This window comes from Haliaeetus albicilla, chromosome 4 (genome assembly GCF_947461875.1).
Source record: "Haliaeetus albicilla chromosome 4, bHalAlb1.1, whole genome shotgun sequence".
Lineage (NCBI taxonomy): Eukaryota > Metazoa > Chordata > Aves > Accipitriformes > Accipitridae > Haliaeetus > Haliaeetus albicilla.
This window is the reverse complement of record NC_091486.1, coordinates 41,505,725-41,531,135: the sequence shown is the minus strand read 5'-3', so window position 1 is coordinate 41,531,135 and position 25,411 is coordinate 41,505,725. Positions and strand designations below refer to the sequence as shown.

At 49.0% G+C, this 25,411-nt stretch overlaps 1 protein-coding gene across 1 annotated transcript in view; it reads left to right on the top strand.

Moving 5' to 3' along the window:
• Positions 1-25,411, top strand: part of RBM44 (RNA binding motif protein 44) — a 43,480-nt gene that overhangs the window by 10,344 nt on the left and 7,725 nt on the right. The window contains exons 15-18 of the mRNA XM_069780372.1: positions 304-377; positions 2,590-2,697; positions 3,769-3,829; positions 21,842-21,980. Coding sequence (XP_069636473.1) covers positions 304-377; positions 2,590-2,697; positions 3,769-3,829; positions 21,842-21,980 — 382 coding nt within the window. The remainder of the gene's footprint in view (positions 1-303; positions 378-2,589; positions 2,698-3,768; positions 3,830-21,841; positions 21,981-25,411) is intronic.

Genomic DNA, 25,411 nt, shown 5'->3' with positions numbered 1-25,411 from the left:
ATGAAGCAAAATAAAATCTAAAAAAGCGAAGTTTTCATATTAATCTACAGACTGACTTCCACAGGACTGCAGATATGGACATAAACTCATTTAAAAAATAAATCTTACACTCGAAAGTATTTTCACTTAGGTTTTAACAGCCTCAAATGTGTTGTGCTTTCCTTGTCAAGTGACTTTTTTTTTTTTTTTTTTTTAAATGGTGTGTGGGCTTTACAGTTGTGATTGTTCCTATGATAGTATTTTTTCTTCTGTTGCTTTGCTAAAGAGATGATGACTTATAACGATTTTTACTTTCATCATGAGGGAGCTGTGAAATAGCCAAGTCAGTAGTAAGTAACGGGGAAAAAGAATTCTCATCTTCCCATAGTAAGAAACAAGTATGTAATATGTTTAAGAAAAGATGATTCTGCTCAAAGCTCATCTACACTAATTCTGGTATGTGTGTAGCTTCAGACTTTCCTGAAGTGTAAGTGTCCACTGAGAAATACCACCTTGGAGCCTTATGTTCTTGCAAGCTGATGAAAAGTCCAGAGTTGTACAGATAATACTCTTATGTCAAGCTGTATTACATACTATTTAATGTATAACAACTTAAATTCAAGCTTTAAAGTAAAGCACGATATAATCTTGCTTTTTTTCTTTGGCTGACTTAGCCCAGAGTTGGATATCTGAATATTTATAGATCTTGTATATTTGTTAATTTTGAAGGAGTAACTTCATTAGAAATGGGAAGTTAGGTTTTGGACTGGAAAGTCCTTTTATTCTCATTAGTGAGCAGCTGTCATATGTACCTGAGCAGCATGCTTAACCTTTTTCTGTTTTCTAAACCTCATGGTAGGCAGCACTTAACAGGAATCATGATGCTCTAAAAGTTATTCAGTGCAGCATTAAAAATGGCTCTTTCCGTAAATTTTATCAGTACCAAATGTCCATGCTTGGAAGCTTTTTGTGAAATTAATAATCTGCATAGTAAAAATTTAAAAACAGACAATGGAGAGGGGTCTTATTGAAGCATAACTAAAACAGTGCTTTGAGAAATGTAAAGAAATGCATAGAATCTACGTCCTCCTAAATGATGATTTGATAACTTAATTTTGAATTAATTGAATTAATTAAAAAAATGACCACCAGATATGACTTGTTGCACAAAGATTATATATTTTATTTTACTGTAGTCATTTCTTTCATGTGATTCTTGAAGCTAGGAAACCTCACTCTCCTGTGTATTTCTGCAGTATATAGCAAAATTATTATAGATTCTAGTGGTTTTCTGAGGTATTAAAACTGCTGATGTTCCTTTTATTTCAGTTTGAATGTGTACATGGAAAATTTACCTGCTGCTTTTTTGTGTGTGTGTGTGTTTTGTTTTCTTTTTTCTTTTTAAGTAGATGGCCTTCCGATTATGAAGAATCAGTCATCTCCCTTTGGAGGATTTTTGCAACTTCTATACTCCAGCTTGTTCCTAGATTGTACTGTGGTTTTTGTTTGATTTATTTCAGCAGATCTTAATGAAAACTCATGTAGCATCACTATCACATGCAGTCTTATCCAAGAGAATATAACCTGAAGGTCAGTTTGAGGTGTTTTTCTGTTTATGCAGATATTCAGTGATTCCTCCTGGTTTTTTTGTTCAGCGTAGTTGGTTCAAGCATTTCAGCAGGTTTCTCTAAGGTAGAAAGATCACACTTCAGTGAAGCAAGACTTCTCTAATACCGGCTGGGCGTTTCTAGGCTGAAGTGCACAACCCCCCATTCTTGCATGCCACTTAATTTTAGGCATGGTGGTAGCTGCTAGGATGTTAATAAATAGCCAACACGCTTGTGCTTTCCAGATAATCTGATTCTGAATAGTCTGTAGAAATTCCATGTATCCTTTGAATACCAGGGAGGCGCGGGGGAGGCAGTGAGAGCTTCATTTTAGAAAACCAGGCTTCGGAGCTGGCAGCGCTGGTGGACGTGGTTACGTAATCCCGTGCTGTAATAGAGTCATCTCGTGTCAGTTTTGACTCAGAAGTGTGTTGCAGACTGCAGAGCGGTAGTATGGCCAAACGTTTCCTTCAGGATGAAGCCTAGATTGTAATTCCCCCCTGCCCCCCCCCCGAACATGGCATTTTGTTGTCTCATATTCCACTTCTGTTGCTGGAAGCAGAGGATGGGCTTCTAAATCCTTTTTTTGTGTCCCATGGCCTGGTATAGTGGGAATGACATACTCGCTGAGATTTTTAGTTTGAGTTGGTACAGGGGGAGGAAGAACGCTGGGAGCATTCAGTCTTTCATCTTTGCTTGTGTTGTTACTGTAGAGAAGAGGTCTAGATTTTAAATCCTCTTCTGGTAAATGAAGGAAAGGCAGCTTAGGTGTACGTGTCTGGTCAGAGGGCGAGGAGAATTATCCTTGATTGATGTGGACAGGCTCATGCTGTGATATAGCATGACAAGGTAGTACATTGCTGCTGTCCATCGCTGTCTCTTTGTTGTACTTCGTTCTAGATCCCGGCTGCATTTGCTGCTGAAAATAGCAGCCTTACTTACCTGCAAATAAAGGTTCAAATTCCCTCTTCAAAAATCTGTGTGGGTGTTTTGCTGTTTTCAGATCTCATCCGTTCCCTCTCCTCTTAGCAGAACCCCTGTCCGTAATGCTTTCAGAGCCCCAGCCTTGTCGTTGACAGCCAGTGCTGTAAACTTGGTCCTGAAGCTGCAGGTGAGGCCTCAACATTGGTTTCTTCCCTGTTTGCATCCAGATGAAAGGGGCGATAGGCTTTGCTCTGCCACATTATTAACAGCAAGTGCTGCCCTTTGTGTTCCACAGACTTGATTCTGTAATTAGTCGGGTGTTACTAATAGTTTAGGATAGAACTGGCTTTCTGGCATGCAAGCTGTTTTGTTTCTCTTGAGAAAGCAGAAACGGGTACAATGTGAAACATTCAAGTTAGCATGCCGTTCATGCAAGTTTTCTTGTTTCTTGTTCTTCTTAAAATGTGGGAGAACCAGTTTGTAGGGCAGTGACCTCCCTGCAGCTGGAGCCCTCACCCACTGGGACGATACCCTCCTAATGGCATATCCTAATCCCAAATGTGCTCCTGAAGAGCCCAAGCAGGCACTCTCATGTTCAGGCAAGGCCAAAATTTAGCTATCGGCTGTAGGTGGAGCTGTACTAGCTCAGTTAATGATTTTCCACTCAGTTAAAAAAAAAATAAACCTGTAAAATATTTATTTTCCTTGCATTTCATCCTCTGTGTTCATATTCAGCGCTGTAAAAAGAAAGGGAAGGGATGGCTTTCAGGCTAGAGAGAAGTGCCTTTGGCGGAGATGGAAGGAGGGCTAAGGAAAACGTGTGAGAAAAAAGGATTCCTCGGTGCCTTCCTCCCGACCTGTCCCTGGGCGCCCACCTGCCCATTCCAGCGTGAGGAGATGGGAGATAACGCTTCCTCAGCCGGGCACGACGGTTTCTGCTAAAGCCCGCTGAACTCATCGGGAAGGTTACCTGCCTTCGGTCGTGCCGCCATCTGCCGAAGCAAGGCGTTGCTCTGCGGAGAAGGCAGCCGCCCTCGGCCCGGCCGGGGGAGGGAGGCGCGGCCGCAGCCCGGGGCGGTGTGCCGGCCGGGGCCCGCCCCTGGCGCGCAGGAGGGCCGCCGGCGCCGAGCCGCCCCCCTCGACCCCCCGGATCCGAGGAGGATCCTGTTCTGCCGTCCCGCTCCTTCCCGTGGGCCGCCGGTAGCCCGCCGGGACCGGGACGGGGACCGGGAGCGGGAGGGCTGGCTGCGCGGGGTAGAGCGCGGCGGCGGCGGCGGCGATGGCCATGCTCCCGCGGCGGTTCTTCTGCTTCGTGCTGGGTAAGTGCGGGTCCCCGCAGCCCCGGGAGCAAACTTCCCCGGCTGCCGGGCGGGACGCGGGGAAGAAGCCTGGTACCGTTGGTGCGGGGCGGTGGGAGCGGGAGAAGCTCCCCGGAAAGCCCTGGAGCAGCCCGGCGGCGGGGGCGGGGGGCGGCTGCGGGGAAGTCCTCTGCCTTCCCGAGCGGGACGGCAGGGAGCAGCGGCGGGACCGGGAGGTGTAGCTCGGAACGGGTGTGCGGCACCGGCCGCCTCCTGCCCGGCTTTATCAGCGCCCGCTGACCCGTTTGTTCCTGACATCTGCGAAGGCTCCAGCCGGGCTTCGCTGGCCACACGGAAAGCAGGTGGAAATTCAAAGGAGAAATCATTCCAGGGCGCTGGGATAAAATAAAACAGCTAACTTGGCCTCTACGTGTCAGATAACGATGCTATCGGACACAGCCTGGTTTTGTGGGGGATTTGCTATTTGGTAGGTGAGATTTACCGAGGTGTGCTCACGCTGGGAGCTGTCCTCTGCCATTTGTTTCAAGAGTAGAAATTAATTACAAAGAGACTGCTTTAGGAGTCTCTATTTTCTTATTTCTGAGCCGCAGGGAGAGGACGCAGGCAGAAGTGCCCACTCAAGTGAGCATTTCTAAGCCGAGGCTGGATGTTCTGGGTTTTGCAGATGATGGACTTAAAATCGGGTTGGAAATTCTTGCATTGTCCAATTATTTTCCTGGGGTGCAGCATGCCCTGGTTTCTTTGGTGCTCCTAGCATTTCAGATGCAACAGGTAGAGATTTGTGCTGTGCTTGTAACCTGTGTATCTGCAGCAGAAAGCTCAGGAGGATCAAATATTGCTACTCTGTATAAGAAGAAGTGTTTATTTAAGGTTACTTAAAAGGGAAACCACATACCCTTGTCCTAATGCTGATCTTCCATGAAATCAAAGTGCTCTTTGAGGAAGCGTAGATTTCTCATTCTTTCCCTTCATTCTCCCCTGCTAGTTTTGTCCTCCAAACCCTGGTGAATAAGGCACTGAGCTGTACCTGCATGTAATGGTCTTATCTGTACCCCGTGATTAACTATTTGCTACTCTTTACCTGGCGGTTGTTCACGGGGAGGAGAAAGCTGTGCCCTTAGATGAAGTACATTCTCCATGCTCGGTTGCGGGGAAAGGCTCTGGAGCAGTCCCATGCAGAAACCTGTGGCAGATACTGCTGCCAGTGAGCACTAATTCCTGCTTAGTTAGGATTTCTCTCTGCTCTGTCTTCCCAGTCCCTTTCCCCTTTTCCTGCCCCTTCCTTCTCTTGGTTTGGGCACTGTAACTGCTGAAAGTGTGGAGAGCAGGAGTCGGTGATACTCCAGGCTGCTCTTTTCCATCTCCAGTAGACTTCTTTGCAGCAGGACATCTGCCTCTGTGTAAGCCACTTAACCAATGACAGCTAATCGTGGTGTTGAGTGGTGGATATATTTGTATTTCACTGCATCCTCCTCCTGTGATTTTTTTTTTTTGAGCGCATTCTGCACTATTAAAAAAAAAAAACAAACACAACAACCTTTTTATGTCTTTCTGCTTTACAGCCCTGCACGCAGACAGGGCTGCACTGAAATTGCAGGTGACAACTGAGAGCGCCCAGAAGTCACAGTGGAGTCATGAATTTTGAGGTTGCTGATGTTTCTGAGGAAGCAGGTGTTTTAAAATGAAATTTATTTATTTTTTTAAAAAAGGAGAGATTAAAGGGGGAAAAAAAGCTCTGCTAATAGGTGTGCCAGGATCTTGCTAACATGAGCGCTGAGGTGGCAGACCAGAGTGCCTCTGCTCAACACCAGGTCTTAACACTCACGTGGGGAGCATCATCTCTGTTCCCGTAAATCGTGCCACACACCACTGCAGACCCTCTTTGGAAAGGCAGCAGGCAGGGAGGACAAGTTTTGTGGCTGTGTGTTGGCATTTTTACTACTGACTCGTGAGCCTTGCCGCTGCCTTGGGACATGCTCTCGGACAGCTTCCTTTGTCGCTAAAGCACCTTCCCTTGCAAATTGTTGAGAGCTTTATGAACGTTGAATGTTGAGTGGTGGTTTATGATGCTCTCCTCCCCAGATCCTCATTTCTGGAGATTTGTCTGCCTCTGTAGGCAGCTCACCCTGAGCTCAGGGGCTTTCACTGAGCCTGGTCCTGCCCCAGCTCCTTCTCACTGCGTTTAGCTGCGGTCTGCCTCTGCAGCCCACAGCAGGATGCAGAAGTGGTCTGGAGAGGCCATCTTTCTGTTTCAGAAGAAATAGATACCCTCTGAGATGTCCAGATGACATCCAGAATAAGATGGGGGGAGCAAGGTTAAGGTCGATACTGCTTTGTTGTGCCTCTGTTGAGTTGGTCATTTCTGCATCAAGTGTGAGTGCAGCAACTTCGGCTGCTGGTTGGGAGCATCCTCCCTGCCTTGTGACCACAGCCTCGGCAGGACTTCTTGGTGGTGGGGACCGAGCCCCTGGCCTAAAGCTGTGCAAGCCGTACTGCCCCAACTGGAGAGCTTTCCCTGGCAGCTCAAAGCTGCTGACTCCCAAATTTGCATGCGGTCTGGGCCACGAGGGGATGACACAGACCCTCTCCCTGCCACTGTAATTCCCTGGCGGTACTGCAGCTGGGGTCCAGATCCCAGCAGGATCAACTGAGCTTTCCTCCTATGCAAGAAAAGCCTTTCTCTTAAAGCTCAAGCTTTAAGTAACTTTGCAACTGGCTGTGGAGTCCTTAAAAAGCAGTGATGGTCAGGGTATCAACTGCCTAAAAATAACCCTGGTCTCATTCAGCAGGCCTGAGATCCAGCTGTATCCCAAGGTAACCACTTCCATTAGAAGTAAAGTTAGGCTTTTTCTGGTTTTTGGCTGTGGTTCCCTGCAGAGGCTGCTCAGAGAGGAAGGAATGAGCCATGCTCTTGCTCATAGTTACTGGGAACAGTGATTATTAGCACCACACTCTGCTCTGCAGCCTTATTTCAGTGGTTAAGGGGTTACCTGAAGGCTGGGTTTCACAAGGAGACTTATTACTGCTGGTGATGATGGATGAAGCAGGATTATAGCTCGGGAGCCAGGTCAATGTTGTGCAGCTGAGACTTAACAGGCAAACCCTGTTATTTCTGCTAAAAGCCAGGCAGGTTTGCAAAGAGATGGGCCCACATCGATGGCGCTTCTGCTGCACCGCTTGCTGGACCGTGGTGCAGGGATGCGCCAGTAGCATCCCTCCAATCAACCTGCACACATACCCAGGGATACTGGCTGGGGTGAGAAGGGCTGGGTGACACTCGGGGCTCTTGCTTTTGCAGCTGCGGTGCCTCTCACAAACATGCTAGCAGGTGGCTGGGGATCCTGCAGGGATGGACATTCCCCACGCTGGCGTTTGCTGTCACTTCCTGTGCCTGTTTCTGCTGGCACACGGTGCTGTGCTATGCTGCTTTGACTTCTTTCGGGTTTAGATAGCTGTGTTATTGAAAGAGATAAGAGGGAATTGCAAATAAGGCCAGTAAAACATTAATATAATATTGATTCCCTGCATTTTCTGTCGATGCTGTACAGCATTGTGTTTGCATATTCTATAGAAAATGATGCTTTCTTAAAAAACAAAATGGTTATTGGCACTATTTGTGATCTCTCTTGGAAAATCCGAAATTGAAAGTGCCTTTGTATCCTCTCTTCAGCCGCTGGGACCTCTGGAGTCAGGAGACAAGGTAGCAACTTAAAACCTTTGGAGTTCTTCAAAGTGCCTTGAATTGTCTTAACTGTACCTATAAAAACCATGACTTCGATCCTTGGACTTTGGCCCAAGATGCCTCTGGGAAATGAGGCGGCAGCAAGAGGAGATGCTTTGTGTTTTCTGTATGTGCCTGGATGCCTCTGTATTCCCTTTCCCTGTAACCATCTTTAAACCATTATACCTTACACCTTGATACCGTCAATCAGTGCTTTGCAGGCTGTAGTCAGCTCATCACTTGAATTTCCTGGACTCAAAAATAGTAGTAATAAGAAAAGATTAACATTAAAATTAACAACAAAAGGAAACCTCTGCCTGTCAGCAGGAGCAGCTTTGCGAGACAGGCGGCTGCACCGCTACCACAAAATTTTGCCGTGTGTTAGGATTATGTGTGTCTTCCCTGACCCCAAAGTGCACTCAGTAATGCTTGCGTGTGATTTGAACTCAAGCACCTCTTTTAGAAAAATACTTAGTCTTGCTTTAAAGACTAATTGAAGGCTACCATGTCTCTGGGAAAATCCTCCTAAATATTTAGAGCGTGTTGTGTTATAAATCCCTGACAATAAAGTAAAACGTTTCTCCTCCCTTTCAGAGCATCTTTGAGATGGAGAGCACTCAAGGCTTCCTGTACATTAAAAGAAAAGCATATGAGCAGTGAAAAATAAATTACTTCCACCATGTAGTTTCATGTACCGCTCCCATACATGCCAGCCCTATTCCTATAGAAACCAGTGGCGTATGGGTTTGATAGGCTGTGTTATCCAGTCAGGAAGCCACTTGGCTTTGAGAAATTGAATTGCATTTATTAATTCTGAAATGCTGTTGAATTAAACAGACGCTAAGCACCAACACTGTAATCTCATATTTGTAATGACTCTGGAGGTTGTGGGTAATGAAAATATAAATGCCGTGACCTGGAAAGAAATTAGAGACCTCATAATTGCTAAAACTGGGGTTGGCATCCTTCATGTTTTCAAAGGGCTGGAAATCAAGATCAGGTCATTACAGAGTTGAGGGAGGTCTTGGAAACCTGCGGGTGGAATTCCGGAGTTACTTCTCTGTGCCGGCAAGTTCATTCTGCCTCCCTAACTGGCTGTAAAGTGTGGTTCCGTTGATATTAGCAGGCATGTTTGGCAGAGGTTTTGGCCCCAATGCGATGGTTGTGATGGCAGCCCTTGCCAGCACAGACTCTGCACCGAGCGAGGACTGAAAACGTCGCTGGGCAGCAGTGGGTTTGGGGCTGAGGAGCATTAAAAACTGCTTATAGGGAATATGCAGTGTGTTTCGACTTGGTCAAATAGCTAGATAACTTTTTCTCTTCTAAAAGATGATCATGGCTAGGGTTTGCTGGGCAAATTCCAGCTGTGGATAGGTGAGTACCAGGGAATCCCAAGCCCAGGGTGCCATTGCTCTGCTGTTGTGCTGCTGCAGATGCTGCTGAGCTCACTGCTTTTAATCAGCAAAACCAGTAATGAACCCACTTAATGGTTTCAGTCCCTTGCCTCTGCGCTTCTACAACTTGAGCTTTTGAGGATTTAAAACCACAGCCTGACACCTCGGGAAAGCATCCCAGCAGGGCTCTGTGCCGGGAAACAGGGAGCAGCCTGGGTGAAAACCTCTGGCGGCACATGATTTCAGCCAAGGGTGGGTTGCTATTCCCTCTGGGCTTCACTGTATCCGTTAGGTAACATTTGTTGGGAAAACGGCGGCGCTCTGTGTGGGTGAGCTGCAGAGAAGTGCCATCTCTGCATGTTATTCAGCTGGAAGGAAAGAAAACTGCATTGAGAAACCTCCGTGAAAAAGGAAAATAAATTGTTCCTGGGCTGCTCATGTGGCTCAGCAACAGATTTTAGTCTGGAAACTGTATATTGAAAGTATTTAGTCAAGCTGCTGTTCTTTGCAGCCTGCAATGAATGCACCAACAAGACAGTGTGGCTGTTTATTTTGGTTTTCTCCCTAACAAATTTTTATATTTGTTTATTGTGTGCTTCTTCATAGGCATTCTATTTGAGTGAATAACATTTGCCTGGGAACCAATTTTTTTATCTCAAAGGTAGTTCAATAAAATGGCTCATAGTCCCACATACCAGAATAATCCACGTTTAACACACACAAACCCGCTGAAACCTGAACTGACAGGATCGAAGCATGTTGTGTCCAAACCAACACTGGGCACTTTTAACCTTGGTGTTAGTTTCCCTGTTCTTATTATAGCCTCAATCAAGTGAAAGAGCCAAAGGAAAAAATAGTCTGGGGGAGGGGGGAGAAGAACATGTTTGCCTTTAGCGTGTTCTTGAGATCTTGAGCGTGGTGGCCACTCGTTTCTCCCTGGCTTTCTGCAAGAAGACGAGCCCGGCTCTGAAACCAAGCTGACATCTGGCCTCTTTTGGCATCCCATGCTTTGTTGATGTTTTAAAAATAACACTAAAGCACTGGTCTAACGCTGGGTTAAGGCGTCAGGATGACGATGCTGGAAACCACTGTCCTCCCCTGGTAGGCAGGAGAGAGGCAGCTGGTCCCCTGGAAGCTGCTGCCAACCACATGGGCTGTTTGCAAAAGATGGGCACAGAGAATTAAAAGGGGATCCCTGGTTCAGCTCATCTAGGTCAGTGAGCAGGTATTTGATGGTGGTAGCAGTCATGCTCGATCTGAACTAGGAGTGGGTGAAGCCAGTGAAGTCAGGGCTGATACCATCCCAAATCTCCAGTGCGTGTCTAAAACCTGTGTTTTTCCTCCATTAATTTAATCAAGGCAGATTATTTTTAAGATGACCCCGCGATTCATTAAGGATATAATTATCTTTATAACTAACTGCTCCTGGCAGATTTTTCCCTCTCCTGATTTGCAGTCAGCCAGCAGTTGGTTTTCAGCATGCCTGGGTTTTGATTCCCATTCTCCTTCCCTCCCCGCCTTTCTCAGCTGGTTTTGATTTTATTTTACTTACTAAATGAATTTGGGGGGGGGGGAAGAAAAGTATTTGTCATTCTGTCTTATGTAGAATCATGTTTAGGGACATGTAAGATAAGTCCCGTTCCTGCACATGTGCTTGGCAGCCGCTAATGAGTAACAAGGACATACCGTAACTGCTGCTGATACATCTGGGAAACCGAGACGCGGAGAGAAACTGGACCAGGGTCCTGGCTGTCTGAACAGCCTATTTAAGAGTTAATATTATTTGACAGCAATACTATGTGGCAAAAAGCAAACCCCTTATGACCCAGCTAACCACGACTGTCCTGCACTGGGCAATGTGTTGCAAAGTACCAGCATTTATTTTGCATTTTAATTGTAATCAGATATTCTGCATCTTACAGGAGCCATTATGTGGAAACCTGTATTGGAACGATGTTAAATTATCCTTCGTTTGGGGAGGGCTCAGCTGTTACATTGTAGGTGCAGGAAAGCTGCTTTCTGAGGTGCTCTATAAAATATTGAACTTGGAAGAGGAATAACATTGTGCAGCGGTATCTCTGCTATCCAGGCATCTCCTGAGCATGGCAGGGATCCAGCTATAGGGGCTGGGGAAACTGTTTTCTGTGGGCTGGTTGAGGCAATCACTTGATACTTTTGTGAGTCGCTGTATTTTGCAGTAATTTAGTGCTTTGAAAGCATTACACCATCCCAAAGCACTTCCAAGTTTCTTAAATCCCTCAAATCCTCAGAAAACTGATTACTTTCATATTTAGGAGAACTCGAACTGTCCTTTCCACGCAGAACCTAAATGCCTTTAAGCTGATTTATTAACTCAGTGTAGAAAAGGGGAACTTCATCCAGTGGGACCCTGCTCCTGGAACGGTTATTCCCCTTCATTTTATTACACAAAGCAAAATAGGTTGCCTTTTTTTTTTTTTTAATCCAGCCAGCGCTAAGGAGATACTTTGCATACAGCTGAACATAGTCATGAAAACCAAAAGGATATCTGAAGTTTTAATTTTGGCATCCTGTTGTGCCTGCGAAGAAACGTAGTGATTTATCCATCGAGCTGATACTTTGATGATTTGTAGTCATTTTTGCTAGAATGGGGGTGTTTGAGTTTTTGCTATCATTTTATAGTTAATCTCAAGCATTACAAGAGGGCACAAAATAAACTGCCTAAAAATAACTGCCAGTGAATTATTTGTTGAAGTTGAGGTCAGAGCCAGCTGCCTGAAAGCAATGCCTGTTCTGGGGATATTTTTTTTTTTTTTTAATTATTTTTTTAAGCAAATGCCTTATTAAGCTGACGAGGCAGGTCACTTCCAACGAGTGGATTTGATGGCATTTTGTAAATTGGTGGTTGGGGTTCCTGCTCAGGCCGGGTTGTGAGTTGGGGGTAGCAGGGGCAGGGTAGCACGGGTCACCCATGGGTGGGGGGGACAGCGAGGCAGGAGCTCTGCCGTGCCGATGCCGGGCAGGAGGTGGGCAGGTGAAATCCTGCCTGGGCAGGCTCAAGGCCATAGTGGCTTTCATTTCGGTCTCCCAAATTGTTTTCCTCCCTGGAAGAGCTGCCACCCCGCATGCGGGGGACTCCATCTCTGGCAGCAGGACCCTCCAATGCCTGGGGAGAAGCGTGGTCATCTCTGAAAGGCACTTCAGGCCGGGTCCCTTGTCCCGTGGGAAAGCGGCTGCTGTGGCAGGCAGGGCAGGCACAGGTCCCCGGAGGGACGGGCAGGGAAATCTCCATTATTATGTGGATCCTTTGGCAGGCAGCGAGAGCCAGGACGCAGCGAGGAGGTATCACGCTGGGAAGAGAGAGATGAGAGCAAAGGACTCCTGACCCATGTACTGGCCAGCTTCATTAGCCCACCGCTCAAAAAGCAGCTCTAATTAGGGACCTAGTTACGGAGCTGATTGCTGGCTCCAGCGAGCGGGGACTGGAGCTGCTCTGCCCACCTCTCGTTGCGGCCAGGGGAAAGCAATCGCAGCACTCGGGCGCAACACGCTTTGGTAAAAACATGGTGCCCAGTATTGCTTCATAGCTAATCACAGACAGCGTGTTTATCAAAAAACCATCTGGATGCCAAAAAAATAGGTAGGGATGTAGTCAACGGTAGCATTTTGGTGCTGCATGTACTGTTTGCAGGTATGATGAGGGGACCGGGAGACACAGCGTGTCAGCACGGGGCTCCTGCGGTCACTGGGCTGGCACTTGTGCCGAGAGCTGTGTCCGGCTGCTGGTGTGCAGCTGAGCTGGAGCTGATGCTTATTCATGATCCGCTTGTTTCCGTTCAACCTTCTCCTGTTACTGCCTTTTACCGTAAGTAAGTCTTCATGCCCAGTGATGTTTATCCCCAGAAGTTTCTGGAGCATCATGGCACTGCCTCCAGCCTGATTTTTGCGAGGTGCAGAGCTCGTGCTGGCTCCGCTCCTCCGCTCATCTGGGCCACAGCCCCCCAGAAATGGGACTGCTGGGGATGCTCCTCTGGAAGCAGCGGTGGGACGGTGCTGGCAGGACCGCAGCACGCTCTTCAGACCCACCATGTGTTGTGCTTCATCCTTGAAGATGTGGAAGCCTTTGGCCTCTTTGGAGGGCATCTGCCGCCCAACCTTTCCGTGTGGCCTGGTCCCTAACAGGGGACCGTCCCCAGCCTGGCCGAGCAGGGACTGACTTTCTACCCATTCTGCATGCGGGTATCCGCTGTGTCCTAAGCCAGCAAGGTTTTACACTGACCCTCACCACAGCTTATGCCCCTGGCATGGCACCTCCCACCACGATGGTCTTGTTTCGCTGGGGTTTAATGGAATTAGCTGACAAGTATTTATTCGGGGTGGGGGGAGGCTGTTTCGTGAGCAAGCCCAGGTGGAGGGGGATGCAGCACACAGCCCTGGAGAGCCCGAGGGGAAGGCTATGGCGATGCTCTGCCCCGGGACTGTTGTGCCTGCAGCTTGCTCCCCAAAGCAGCATGAGCAAAGCCACAACCACACACATGTTTTTCAGGGGAATATCCGATTTCCTAAAATTGAGCGTTCCTAGCCCTGTCTCTTTTCATTTAACATCTTTTCCCTGCCGCAAGGCTTTTTTTTCCTCCCAGCTGGAGTGACTTCTCTCCCATCCAAAGTTTCCCAAGTCCTCCAGTCCTTTAAAAGCTTTTGTGGCTTCATGGCAGTGAAGCTGTCAGACAAGCAAAATACGGGGTGAGCCCTCCATCTGCAGACCTCACTGGGGACCTCTGGCCATGCTTTGTAACCACATCCATACCATGCTTACAGACCACTCTGTTCAGGTAGGACCTGGGTAGTTTCCTTCTGCTGCTCCATCTGCAGCCCCCCAGGGTGGAGGGGAGGCAGGGAGAGGGGGATTCTCCTTCTCTTCTCCAAAGCAAGCGGTGGCAGCATGTCCAAGACATGGCAGATGTTCCCCTCACCTCCCAGCATCTGCTCTGCCTCCAAATTCCTTGCTGCGCAGTGACTCAGCAGCATGTTGAAAAATCCCCGCTCCCTTTCAGCACATGAAAACCCCGAATCCCATGAATTCCCTCTTAATTTACATCCTGAATGGCTACGTTGGGAAGGAAAATCCTGCAGATTAAGGGACAGTGTCACAACACACCAAGCAAACAAGCGTGCAGCAGGCAGGGGAGGCAGAGGCTGCCTGGTTTTGGGACCCGAGGATACTCCAGAAGCATCAGAGTGGGTTTGGGACAGAGCAGCTCTCTGAATTATTGTTGCTGTGATGAGAAATGCCCTTCTCACATTAAAGAAGATGGTGGGTGACTGCTTTGGGAGGCCAGTGGGTCCCTCCTTGTCCTGACATCCCCAAGCCTGACTCCAGCTGTGTGCCTGTGGGTTGCCAGTGTGGGGGACAGGCTCTTCCCATGGGCTCACCTGCTGCCTGCCAAGCAGCTGCATCCCTATGGCAATCGGGAAGTAGGAGCATCTCTGCGAGGACTTTGAACACGTCCATGTATTTTTGAGGTCCCTAAACTGGATGCGGGGAGCCTGGTGCTTTGCTGTGGCAAAAGCAGCAGCTCATCCAATCGGGCATTAATAAATGAAATTTTTGAGATGCTTGAAGTTCGTATCATCCATTTTCCTTGGCCAAATTTATTTGGTCAGAGGTGGCAGCACAGTAGCTCTGGCAGCTGCAGGCCTGGTGGATAGGTGGCTGTGGGCTCCTTTTCTGCCTATTAAATAACAATTATGGCTTTTCTGCATCTCCTAGTGCTTTACAGAAGATGCCAAGATGATGGTCCTTGCCTGCAGTTGAGGAAAGGGAGGTGCCTTGAGTTAAAATCTGTTTCTTGGGGCAGGAGAGCAGCTTGAGCAGGGGGGCTGTGCCCGGGGAGGGCAACGTGGAGACCCCTGTGCTATCCTCCCACCCCGTTTGCTGGGCTCCGGAGGAAAAGGTGTCCTGAGCCATAACGCAACGCTCCTCTAACCTGAGCTCGGAAATCACTACGAAGCAGATGCTGAAAGCCTCCATGGACATTCCCCTGCAGCGAGCTGGTGGTGAGAGGGAAAGATGCTGGAGATGAAATATTGCCAAGCTTGGAAGGGAGGAGGGGACCAGAGGAGCTGCCTGGGAAGAAGTTGGGCTCAGCCTTCACAGGAAGGGATGGGGATGGGGATTGGGATGGAATGGGATGGGATGGGATGGGATGATCCTGTGCTGGTGGTGGGGCTCGGTCAGTTCTGCTTGAGATGGGGATGGGGCTCTGTCTCCCCTACAATCACCTGCAGGGTTTGGCCACCTCCATCCACCTCGCCGTTCCCAAGCCACCACACAGCCCCGACAGCCCCAGGAGCCGGTGTCAGACCCCAGCAGCTTGGGGTGGGTGCCAGTGCCCCTGGCCTGACCCAGCTGGGCAGGGAGGAGAGGCTTTAAAAATGCATTCCCTGTGCAAAAACAGGACACAAATAGCCCTGCCAGGGCTCGGAGGTTTTGTTTGAGTGCAGGGGTGCATCCCAAGTTGTCAGCAAGCAGAGGTGTTAGCAGGTGGCTCCCTCCTTTCTGGTAAAGAAATAAATAGTGTTGAGCCAGCTACCCTGTCATTCCCCAACACCAACATCTGCATTTTTCTGTCCCCCAGCTCCAACCAAAGGGGGGTTATGCATTTGCTAAGCACCAGCTTCATTTCTTCCTGGCGAACCAAGGGAGCGTTTGCAAGCTCTGAAGCCTTCGCTGAGCTGGCAGCTGCCCGAAACAGCCCCGGCGGGAGGTATATTTTTAAGCAGAGGGTGCCAGGCCCTTCCTGGGGGTTATGAGGCTGCAGATGCTGGAAGGGGCAGTTGTGCCTTTCTTCCTGTTTCTCCCCAGCTGACGTGGGTGACTTCCCCTCTCTCTCATGTTTCTTGGCGTGAGGTTTCTTGTGCAAGACCTGAGCTTCCTGCTAGGTTATGCAGTGTTTTGGTTTTTAAGCCCTATCCAGAGCTATACCTCCTGGGGGTCTTCAGAGCCTGGTGCGAAAGGTGCTCCTCGCGTGGTGAGCTACAGAGAAGGTTGGTCCCCAGCTCCGGGCTTGTACCACTGTTGGGGCTCAACCTGCTTTTTTGGAGAAAACATCTGACTTTCTAATACCACCATGGGGGCCAGAGGCCATGTACAAAGCAGCAGGCTGGAAATGCCCCCCCATGCCAAATCTGGCTTTGTCTGGGGAGTACAAAATCAGGCTTAGGAGAAGGTGTGGATAGGTCAGGCAGGACATCCCCGGGGCAGGTTTGCAGCAACACCGCCAGTTCCCATGTTGGCAGTTTGCGGGCGCCAGCCGGAGCCCAGCCCAGCCCTTTACATGCCACCGCTGCTGGGTGCAGTGGGTTTATTTTTAGTCCTGCGAGCACTTGCTCCGTCCTCTGCAAAACCATCTGCTGCCTCTAGCAGGGCTGGTTTGTTGGCTTTGAGTCAACAAAGCAAAGCCCCCCCCCCAGTTTTCAATTTTTTGGCTGCAAACCAGGATGTTTTTCACGCTCATCTTCTGCCTCTTGCCCCCATGTCCTCTGCCTGCCTCCATGAGTGTTTTGGATGAGAAGTTTTGGGCTGGGTCTGATCCTTCCCTTGGCTTCATGCTTCAATCTGGGCAGAGCACCAGGGTGCTGGGAGGGGTCTCGCTCTGACGTGACCCAAGGGTGCCCAAGCCCCTTTGTGGGAGGTACCAGATCTCACCAGGCTTAAGATGAAAACTGGCGCTTAATTATGTTGAGTTGCTAGTTAGCAATGGACATGGCGGCTCTACTGAGTGAAAGTGAAGATGCTGAGAAATGCATTTGGTGAGGACTGGCTCAGCCGGTCTGTTTGTAAACGTGGGTCCCAACACAAAGGGAAGGTCGAAAAGCAAAATGAAGCAGCCTGAGGCTAATGAACATGCACTCCCCATGCACAGAGCAGCTTTCAAGGCTTCCCAGGGCTTTGCCTGCAAAACCCGCACTCAGAACCTGCTCTCCCAGAGCCATGCAGTACTTCTGGTGGGGACACGGGGCTGTGGTCCCCACTGGAGGTTTTTGTCACCAGGGTGAGTGGCCTGGCAGGGACAGCTGTGAGTCCAAGGTGGCTGGAGGATATTGGCAATGAGAGAGTGGGACAAAATCAGGTTTGGGGTTAGCCACAAGCAACCATCTCCTTCCCAACATCGTTCCCAGCTGGTGAGTACCTGGTTTGGCAGCATGCAGCACATCTGTCCAGCTGGGTTTTACCTGGTTTAATCTCACAGGTTTGTACCAGCTGGGGCACAATTCGTCCCGCTGGATGGGGACATGGCAAAGGCAGGGCTGAAGGCACGCTCAGCATATGAACTCCAGATTTCCAGCTCTTGTTGGGTTTTATTTTGCAACCAGGTCCAAACCATGAAGCTTGTTCTCAATAAAATAGAGCAAACAACCACACTGAAAAGGAGGGGAAAACAAACTGTTTTCATCTGCGTCTTGTTGAGAGACCTAATCATTTCACAGGGGCATTTCATCGTGGGCAGCATCTGGAGGTCGAATGGCAGAGGTGGCGAGGCTTGCAAAAAATGCTGACAGGCTCCGTTATGATGCCTGGGAGCTGGGTCCATCAGCGCTGGCATTGCTTTGACCTCCTGTGCCACGCCAGTCTGAAGTGCTCATCTGTTCTCAGGCTCTGCGGTCCTCCCTGCCTCTGCTTCCCCCTGGGGTTGGCTGCACGTCCCAGCAGGATGAGCCCACGAAGTCCCAGAAAACTGGGGAGAAAATGGCTGGAGAATTATGCAAGAGGGGATAGCGATGTGAAATGCAAAACTTTTCTTGTAGGGAACTTTCTGCTGGTGAACCGTCACTGTGGCAAGTGTGTGGGCTCTGCAGGGGTGGCAGGAGGAAAAGGAGGAGGTAGTGTCCACCAAGTTGTTTTCTGGAGCTGCGAGCCCAGAGCTTTTGGCCCAGACTCCAGCTATAAGAAGTGCAACAGAAGAAAGTCCAGTTATTTTCCCAAATTTTTTGTAACAATTCAGGGCCAACACTGTTTTTCTGCTGAAATACATGAGCAACTTGGGTTTATTTGCAGCTAACCCTCAGTAAGCTGAACCCCGGTAGACATTTGCTGGGACTCTCCGGGACATCAATCTCAGAGCAATCAAGAGGACCTGGGATGCCTGAAAAAGCCTTCCCTCCAATCACTTCCTCACTGCTGCTCTTCGGATGTTCCCTGTGAGAAGGCAAATTAAGGATCCTTAAAGTTATGTCTTTTAACAGGCAATCAGTGCTCCTCTTGGCAGGGAAGGGCGTTCATCAACAGTCATGCAGGTCCCCATGCTGAGATAAACACCACATTTGATGGTGCCTCCTTCCAGCAGAAAGACAGCTTTGCACATGGAAGGCAGTGCGCACAGATGCTGCAAGGATGAATTTTGGACCGCTCGCAGTGGTATCACCTATATGGATGCACAGGCAGGGGAGACAGGAGAAGACGGAGATAACCCCCCTGTTCTGTGTCTAGGCAGCACCTAAAGACCAAGCAGGGCTTTGGAGGTACAGCATGGCGCCAGTGGGATGTTCCCAGAGGATGACTGCGTTCCTGCAGTTGCCGATGCCATTTTTCCCAAGGGAATGGGAGCACTCTTGGAGGCAGCTCAGCCTTGGTATAGTTGGATTTTGGAGCTCATTTATTCAGTAGCTCCTTATAGCCTTCACAAATGGATGCTGCTAAGTACAGAGATGTGACTGCTCCGGAGCTTGGTTATTTACAGCTCACTGCAGCTGACTTGCGCCGCCTCCGTCAGCAGGACTGGGCGGGGGGGGGAAGGAAAACCTTCTGGAACAAGAGCCAGGAGATATAAAAATCCCTCGCTGCTTTTTTCCCTGTTGTTACAAACCCTGAGCCCATTCCAGCCTGATGTGTCGATAAACGTGAGTTTGGGGGAAATGTGGGAAGCAGCAGAGAAATACCTGTGGGTTTAGGTGAGGACTATGTGGAAATGTGGCAGGAGCTTCTCCTCGCTTTGACCTTAAAATGTGCATTTAAAGCTCAAGACAGTTCTCCCTGGCCAGCTGAAAACAAAAGAGCTTTTTGGCCTCGCTGTGCCCAGCTCCATCCTCGCAGCATTTACACAACAGGCTCTGTTGAGCCTTGCTCCTCTTGGATGCTCTTTGCCTCTGATGCATAAAACAAAAGAACCCTTCACAATGTTAAAAATTCAAATGTCCTCATGAAATGTCTCAGTCACTGGCTGATGGGTCTGGTTTCCCCAGTCCCCCAGGGAAAAGGATTTGCAGTTGGCATCTGCAGTGTTCGCTGCTGCCAAAGGCAAGTCCTCGTGGGGAAGGCAGAGCTCCTGGAGAACATTGCAAATAGCTGCCAGGGAAGGGAAGAAAGGTGGTGGTGTGCCTGCGTAGGACCTTCAGAGCTGAGACAAGAGGCAGGAGCAAAGTGCAAGCATACAAGTCACATGCTCAGGGATGACGAAGCCTGTGTGCTGGCTCTCTCCTGGCTGCCCCCACCTGTACTCAGGCCACAGCCACAGCCAACCCAGCAGTGGCTTTTGAGCCGCTTTGATTGGCAAGTGCTTGAAGCTCCCTGGGTTTTTGTTTTCACTTGGTTTGGGTTAGTTTTTGGTTTTTTTAATAGTGGGGCTCATTTTCATGCTGACTACCAGATATATGTGGCTTGCAGCTACTCAAGCAGGTGTTGGAGCCAGTCTGCAGTTCTCAGTTGCTTTGTCCCCATGTTTAGTGTTTCTCTACCCAAGGTGGACCTCCCTGTTAAGGTGTTTTCCTCTAGGTCTGTTCTGCAGGAGCAGCTGTGTGGTCGTCAGGAAATGTTTGGGAATCTCTAAGGATCGCTGGTTTTGTGGTACAACTGATGACTTCTGTCTAGGCTCATCCATGCTAATTGGGAGTGGGGAGGAGTGAAGCCAGGTGAAGTTAATTTCTGCTTCTCTTTCTTCTTGTGCTGTATTGCTGTTGAATTTCTAAAAGCAGCTTTGTCTTCCTCAGTTTCTCTCCATCCTTTGCATGCCTCACTCATTTCTGCCTGGCTCTGTTTCCTGCTTTGCTCCTCAATCCCCTCAGCTGGCTGCTTTTTAATGTTCACCTCTCCTGCTCCCCTTTCTCCCCTTATGCAGCTCTCTCCTGCTCCATACTTGATGCATTCACCAGCGGCATTTTCTCTGCAAATTGTTTGTCCAGCCACATGATGGGCATAATGTTTGCAAGGTGCTTGTCCTTCACAGTCCGGTGCACAGTCTTCACCGAGGGGTGACCCCTTGGGGTGACCCCTCAACCTCCCTTGGATGCTGGTGCTCACTCAGCCGTGTCGCTTGTTCACTTGATTCATCCATACTGGAAGGGATGGGAAGGGGAGAAAAGCCTCCCAGCCATCAATCATCTTTGAGCCTGCCCAGACTGAGATTTGCAGTCCAGCTCTCGTGAAATTATTGCACCTTCCCCCCTCCTCCTCCTCGCTCAGCACTTTGCTTCAGCATCCCAAAATTTCCCAGCATCCCAAACCTTCCCATTTCAGAGCAGGGCTTGTCTCTGGCTGAGGTCATGTTGTGCAGGTGCTGTAGGCAGAGCGTCTGGGTGGTATCAGTTGGGGAGAGCTTTAGATTATGATAAACTCAGTTTTCTTATGGCAGCAGTGAGGGTTTAGTGCTCCTTAACTCCCCTCCCTTGGCTTGATAACTCACGTTGTCTTATCTTGAGCCGGACTGAAGCTACTGCTGCAGTGGGAAGCAGCATGGAAGCCCTTCAGCCATCCAGAAACCTCGCCCAAAGGTCTGGGGGCCCCTCACCACCCAAATCCCCTAGCAGGTCTGGAGTTCCCACCCGTTGCCATAGGATGCTGGTACCTAAGTGCTCCGAGGATTTGGGGGCTGCAGAGGGACCACTCAAGGAGGGCATCCCCTGGTCAGGAGCCACCGGCAATGTCCCGTGACTTTCATATGAAGTCTGCTAAATAAGTAGCTAAATTCTGTTTTGTTAAAAAATAAGATAAAAATAAAAATAAAGCCCTACTCTTTTGCACAGTTATTCACACGCAGCAAAAAATAGAGCTGGTATGTGATGATTGCCTGCAATGTACTCCAGAAGCTGCAAAGGCACTAGCTGGTACTTCGGGACCAAGGGAAAGATATTATTTATAGCCAGGCTCAGTAAATCATTCCTCCAAAGGGGTTTTTTCCTTCGAGCCTGCTCCCTCTTCCCTTTGTAGCATTACTGTCCTTTTCTCTTTCCACTCGTTAGCAACGTTGCACTAATTGTGCACAAACTTGTAGGGGAGTAAGCAGCATCTCTTCCTTCTCCAATCCTGAACCAGAAGGCACCATGTAGCAGGGATGTGTACCCAGAGGTGAACTGAATCAGCACCGTGCAGCCAGAGATGAATTTCACCATGATTGTCCTTGTGCTCCATCGGAGACGGATATTTGTTTCCAAGTGTGGCACTGTGCAGATAATTTTTAAGGGGTCCTTTGTTCAGCAGTAGTGGGGAATCTGGCTGGGAGCCATGAGTTTATTCCCCAGCTTCCCCCACCCTTACTCTTTTCATAAACCGAAGAACTGGGAATTTAAAGTCCAAAGATGTGTGTCAAGTTATCAGCAGAGAAGAAATGTGCGTCCTTACTTATTTATGACTTACTTGGCATATTTTGAATAATTGATTTATCTCATGTCAGGCACTTTGGAGGGTAATGCAGGATGATGCTGCAGGGTCAGAGGGATGTGAAGAGGGAAATAAAACCCTGAGAAGGAGGTTTTGAAGAAGCTGGTTGAAAGTGGAGTTACTTTGATGTTCGGCTTTGCTTTGGTAGGTGCCCTCTGTGTGAAAAGCTGTGGTGGGGACCACGCGGTGGGGGGCAAGGGACTGTCGTTGCACCATGACCCACTGCAGCAGAGCCTAACCCCGCTCGCCCCTCACCTGTCTTCCAGTCCATCACTTCATCACGGCGACGGCGTGCCAGGAGGCAGACTACGGCTGGATGATCCGGCACTACTGCCTGAAGCAGTTCCAGCTCAGCATGGAGGGCATCGGGCAGCGGCTCTGGTGTGACTGGGACGAGACTGTGGGGTAAGTGAGGTCCCTCTGCTCGCCCCTCCCTTCCTGGCATCCTGGGACTGCCTGCACCCACCTTTGATTTTGGGTTGTAAGGAGGTCAGTGGTGGGTTTTATTTCGGGGGGGAAACAAATGTGCCGTTTTGCTCTGCTTTGCTGCCGATGCTGCCCCAGCTCCATCCCCGCTGGGTCCAGCTGAAGGGGCTTCTCCATCCTGGTTGCTTGTGGAGGGGCCACGAGGTGGGCTTGGAGGGGAAAGGAGTCTACCTGGACTTCAGCGAGGCTTTTGACACCGCTTCCCATCAGCTCCTCACAGACAAGCTGGTGAAGTGTGGGCTGGATGAGCAGACAGCGAGGTGGGTTGAAAATGAGCTGAACAGCCAGGCCCAGAGGCTGGTGATCATTGGACAAAGACTAGTTGGATGCCAGTAACTAGTGGTGTATCCCAGGGATCAATGCTGGGTCCAGTCCTGCTTAATCTCTTCATTAATGGTCTGGGTGATGGGGTAGAGTATGCCCTCAGCAAGTTTGCAGATGACACCAAACTGTGAGGAGTGGGTGACACACCAGAGGGTTGTGCTGCCATCCAGAGGAATCTCAACAGGCTGGAGAAATCATAGAATCATTTAGGTTGGAAAAGACCTTTAAGATCATCGAGTCCAACCGTCAACCCAACAAGCCAACCCACCATCAGCCAAATGGGCTGATGGAAATGTCATGAAGTTCAACAAGGTAAAGTGCAAAGTCTTGCACCTGGGGAGGAACAACCCCAGATACCAGGACATGCTGGGGGCCATCCAGCTGGAAAGCAACTCAGCAGAAAAGGACCTGGGTGTCCTGTTGGACACCAAGTTGAACATAAGCCAGAAACATGGCCTTGTGGCATGAAGGTGACTGGTATCTGAAGCTGCATTAGGAGGATTGTTTCCAGCAGATCGAGGGAGGTGATCCTTCCCCACTATTCAGCACTGGCAAGGCCACCCCTGGAGTGCTGGTCCAGTTCTGGGCTCCCCAGTGCAAGAGAGACATGGACATATTGGAGAGAGTCCAATGAAGGACCATGAAGATAATCAAGGGACTGGAGTATATGTCCTATGAGGAAGGGCTGAGAGCTGGGGTGTTCAGCCCGGAGAAGAGAAGGCTCAGGGGGATCTTATTAATGTATACAAATATCTGAAGGGAGGGTGCAAAGAGGATGGAGCCAGGCTCTTCTTAGTGGTGCCCAGTGACAGGACCAGAGGCAATGGGCAGAAACTGAAACACAGGAGATTCCCTCCGAACATCAGGAAACACTTTTTCACTGTGAGGGTGACCGAACACTAGCACAGATATTGCCCAGGGAGGCTGTGGAGTCTCCCTCCTTGGAGATGTTCAAAAACCATCTGGACATGGTCATGAGTAACCAGTTTTAGGTGGCTTTGCTTGAGCAGGGGTGTTCGGATAAGATGAGGTGGACCTCCAGAGGTCCTCTCCAACCTTGGCCATTCTGTGACTGCGGCTTTCAAGGACCCCAACCTAAGAAGTGTTTGGAAACCAGGATGGTGGTCTTGCTCAATACAGTTATGTCCATATGAAGAAACCACACGCCCCGGTGGTGGAGCTTCAACAGGTGAAGACCACGGCTGTCTGCTACATGCTGGGTATCGATGTTCTAATAAGGCAGTAAATTGGGATCCCTGTCATGGCTCCATTACCTCTTCTGGTGACTCACTGCTTGATGGACATATTTTCCATTAGATTTTTTTCTTTTTTCTCAGTACTCAGGTTCTCCATACAGTTCAAAATACCCTAACTCAGCTTGAAAACCCCATAAACCACTGAGGTGCCCTCAGACCCTCTCTATGAGAAAATCCTGGATCTGCTGGGTCGCCCGCTGCTTCCAAAAGTTGCTTGTTGATTTTTCTTAGCAACTAGAGGGAGAGGCTGATACGGTATGGCATGGCAATCTACTGCTAAGCCTCCTGTTTGTAATCAACATCAAGGAATTAGCAGTGATGTATGATTTAGGAGAAGTGGAGATGCGGTCTGCTTTCCTGGCAGAGCACTTGGCAGCATCCTTGGGGGGATAATGAGGGTGATAAGGGAACCCTATTTAATGCAGCAGCATCAAGGAGAGCAGGGATGTTGCATATGGGGAACATGCTGCTCTGTAGGATTGCTTTTTTGGCTTTTTTGGCATTTCTTTTCAGTTTCTTTAATTGCAAACCACCTGAATGGTGCTTCCTTTGGATTGGCTCTTTCCTATTTATAATCAGCAGAGCTGAATTTTTCAGTACTGCCATGGCGTAAATCATTCTCCTGGTGAGATGGTTTTGACTGAAGTTGTGAAGACCGGTCTGGGGTGTCCGTGTGCTGGCGTGAGGGCCAGAAAAGAGAAAATAAAAGACTGTTCTCTACTCTGAGCTGGCTTTCCACATCATACAGTGTTGTTGTGCTGTGGCCTTTTTCTGGGAAAATGAAGTGGTGGACAAAAATGAGCTCTTGTGACACAAGGAGGGGGAGATTGAGGACAGTTGGAAATGGTAAGCAGATGTTGCCATATGACATGAGTGTTTTGCACAAAAATTAGAGGTTTTGTAAGATTTTGGTTGATTTCCTGCTTCATGCCCCTTTCTTCTGTGCCAAATTAAAACCTATATATAGATGTGTGTATGTAAACAGACATACAGAGAGAGAGAGAGAGAGACAGCTTTTGAAAAGCACAGCTTGGTTTTCCTTCCCCTTTATCAGTGACAAAATGGAGGGGAAGAAAAGAGAGTGGAAAGACTGTGGGAAGTTTTCTGGTTCTGAGAAACCTCATCTGGTCCTCAGAAATGTTCAGGACTGCTGCTGTTGCTCCAGCCCCTGGCTGCCTTGCGGGGGTTCTCTGCAGGACCTGTCCCCCTCTGTTGATGACTCTGGAGGCACCATCCAGATGTGGTCCAGATGTGCTGAGTGGCAGGAGTAGGGGATAGCCACTTCCCTGGGTCTCCTGGCTGTGCTGGAGATGAGCTCCCACCCGTGGGGCCATCCCAGCAGAGCTGTCCCCAACCCCAGCTGTCCCCATGCAGGGGCTGAGTGTGTCCCAGGACTTTGCTTTTGGTCCTGGTTTGGTGCTATCTGCAAGCTGGATGAAATGCAATCCATCTCCTTCTCCAGACCTTCAGTGAAGCCATTGCACAGGAAGCAGAAGTGTATTAAAGATCTTGTTCTTTATCTCCGACATCCTGTTTTTCTTCTAACTAGCTTCTACTAAACTTCTTATCCTTGAGGCACTTGGAGGAAATGTTGATAAACTTGCAGTGTTTAATTTGATTGCATGAGCCCATTTTCTCCGTGTGAACACAAGGCTTGGGGTTATTTAAGAGATGACATTCCTCTGATCCTCCTGTGCTCTCAGGACATTAGAAAAATCAGGTCGAAATAGCTCAGCTACTGCTGTAAATAAGTTGCTCTGCAACGATATG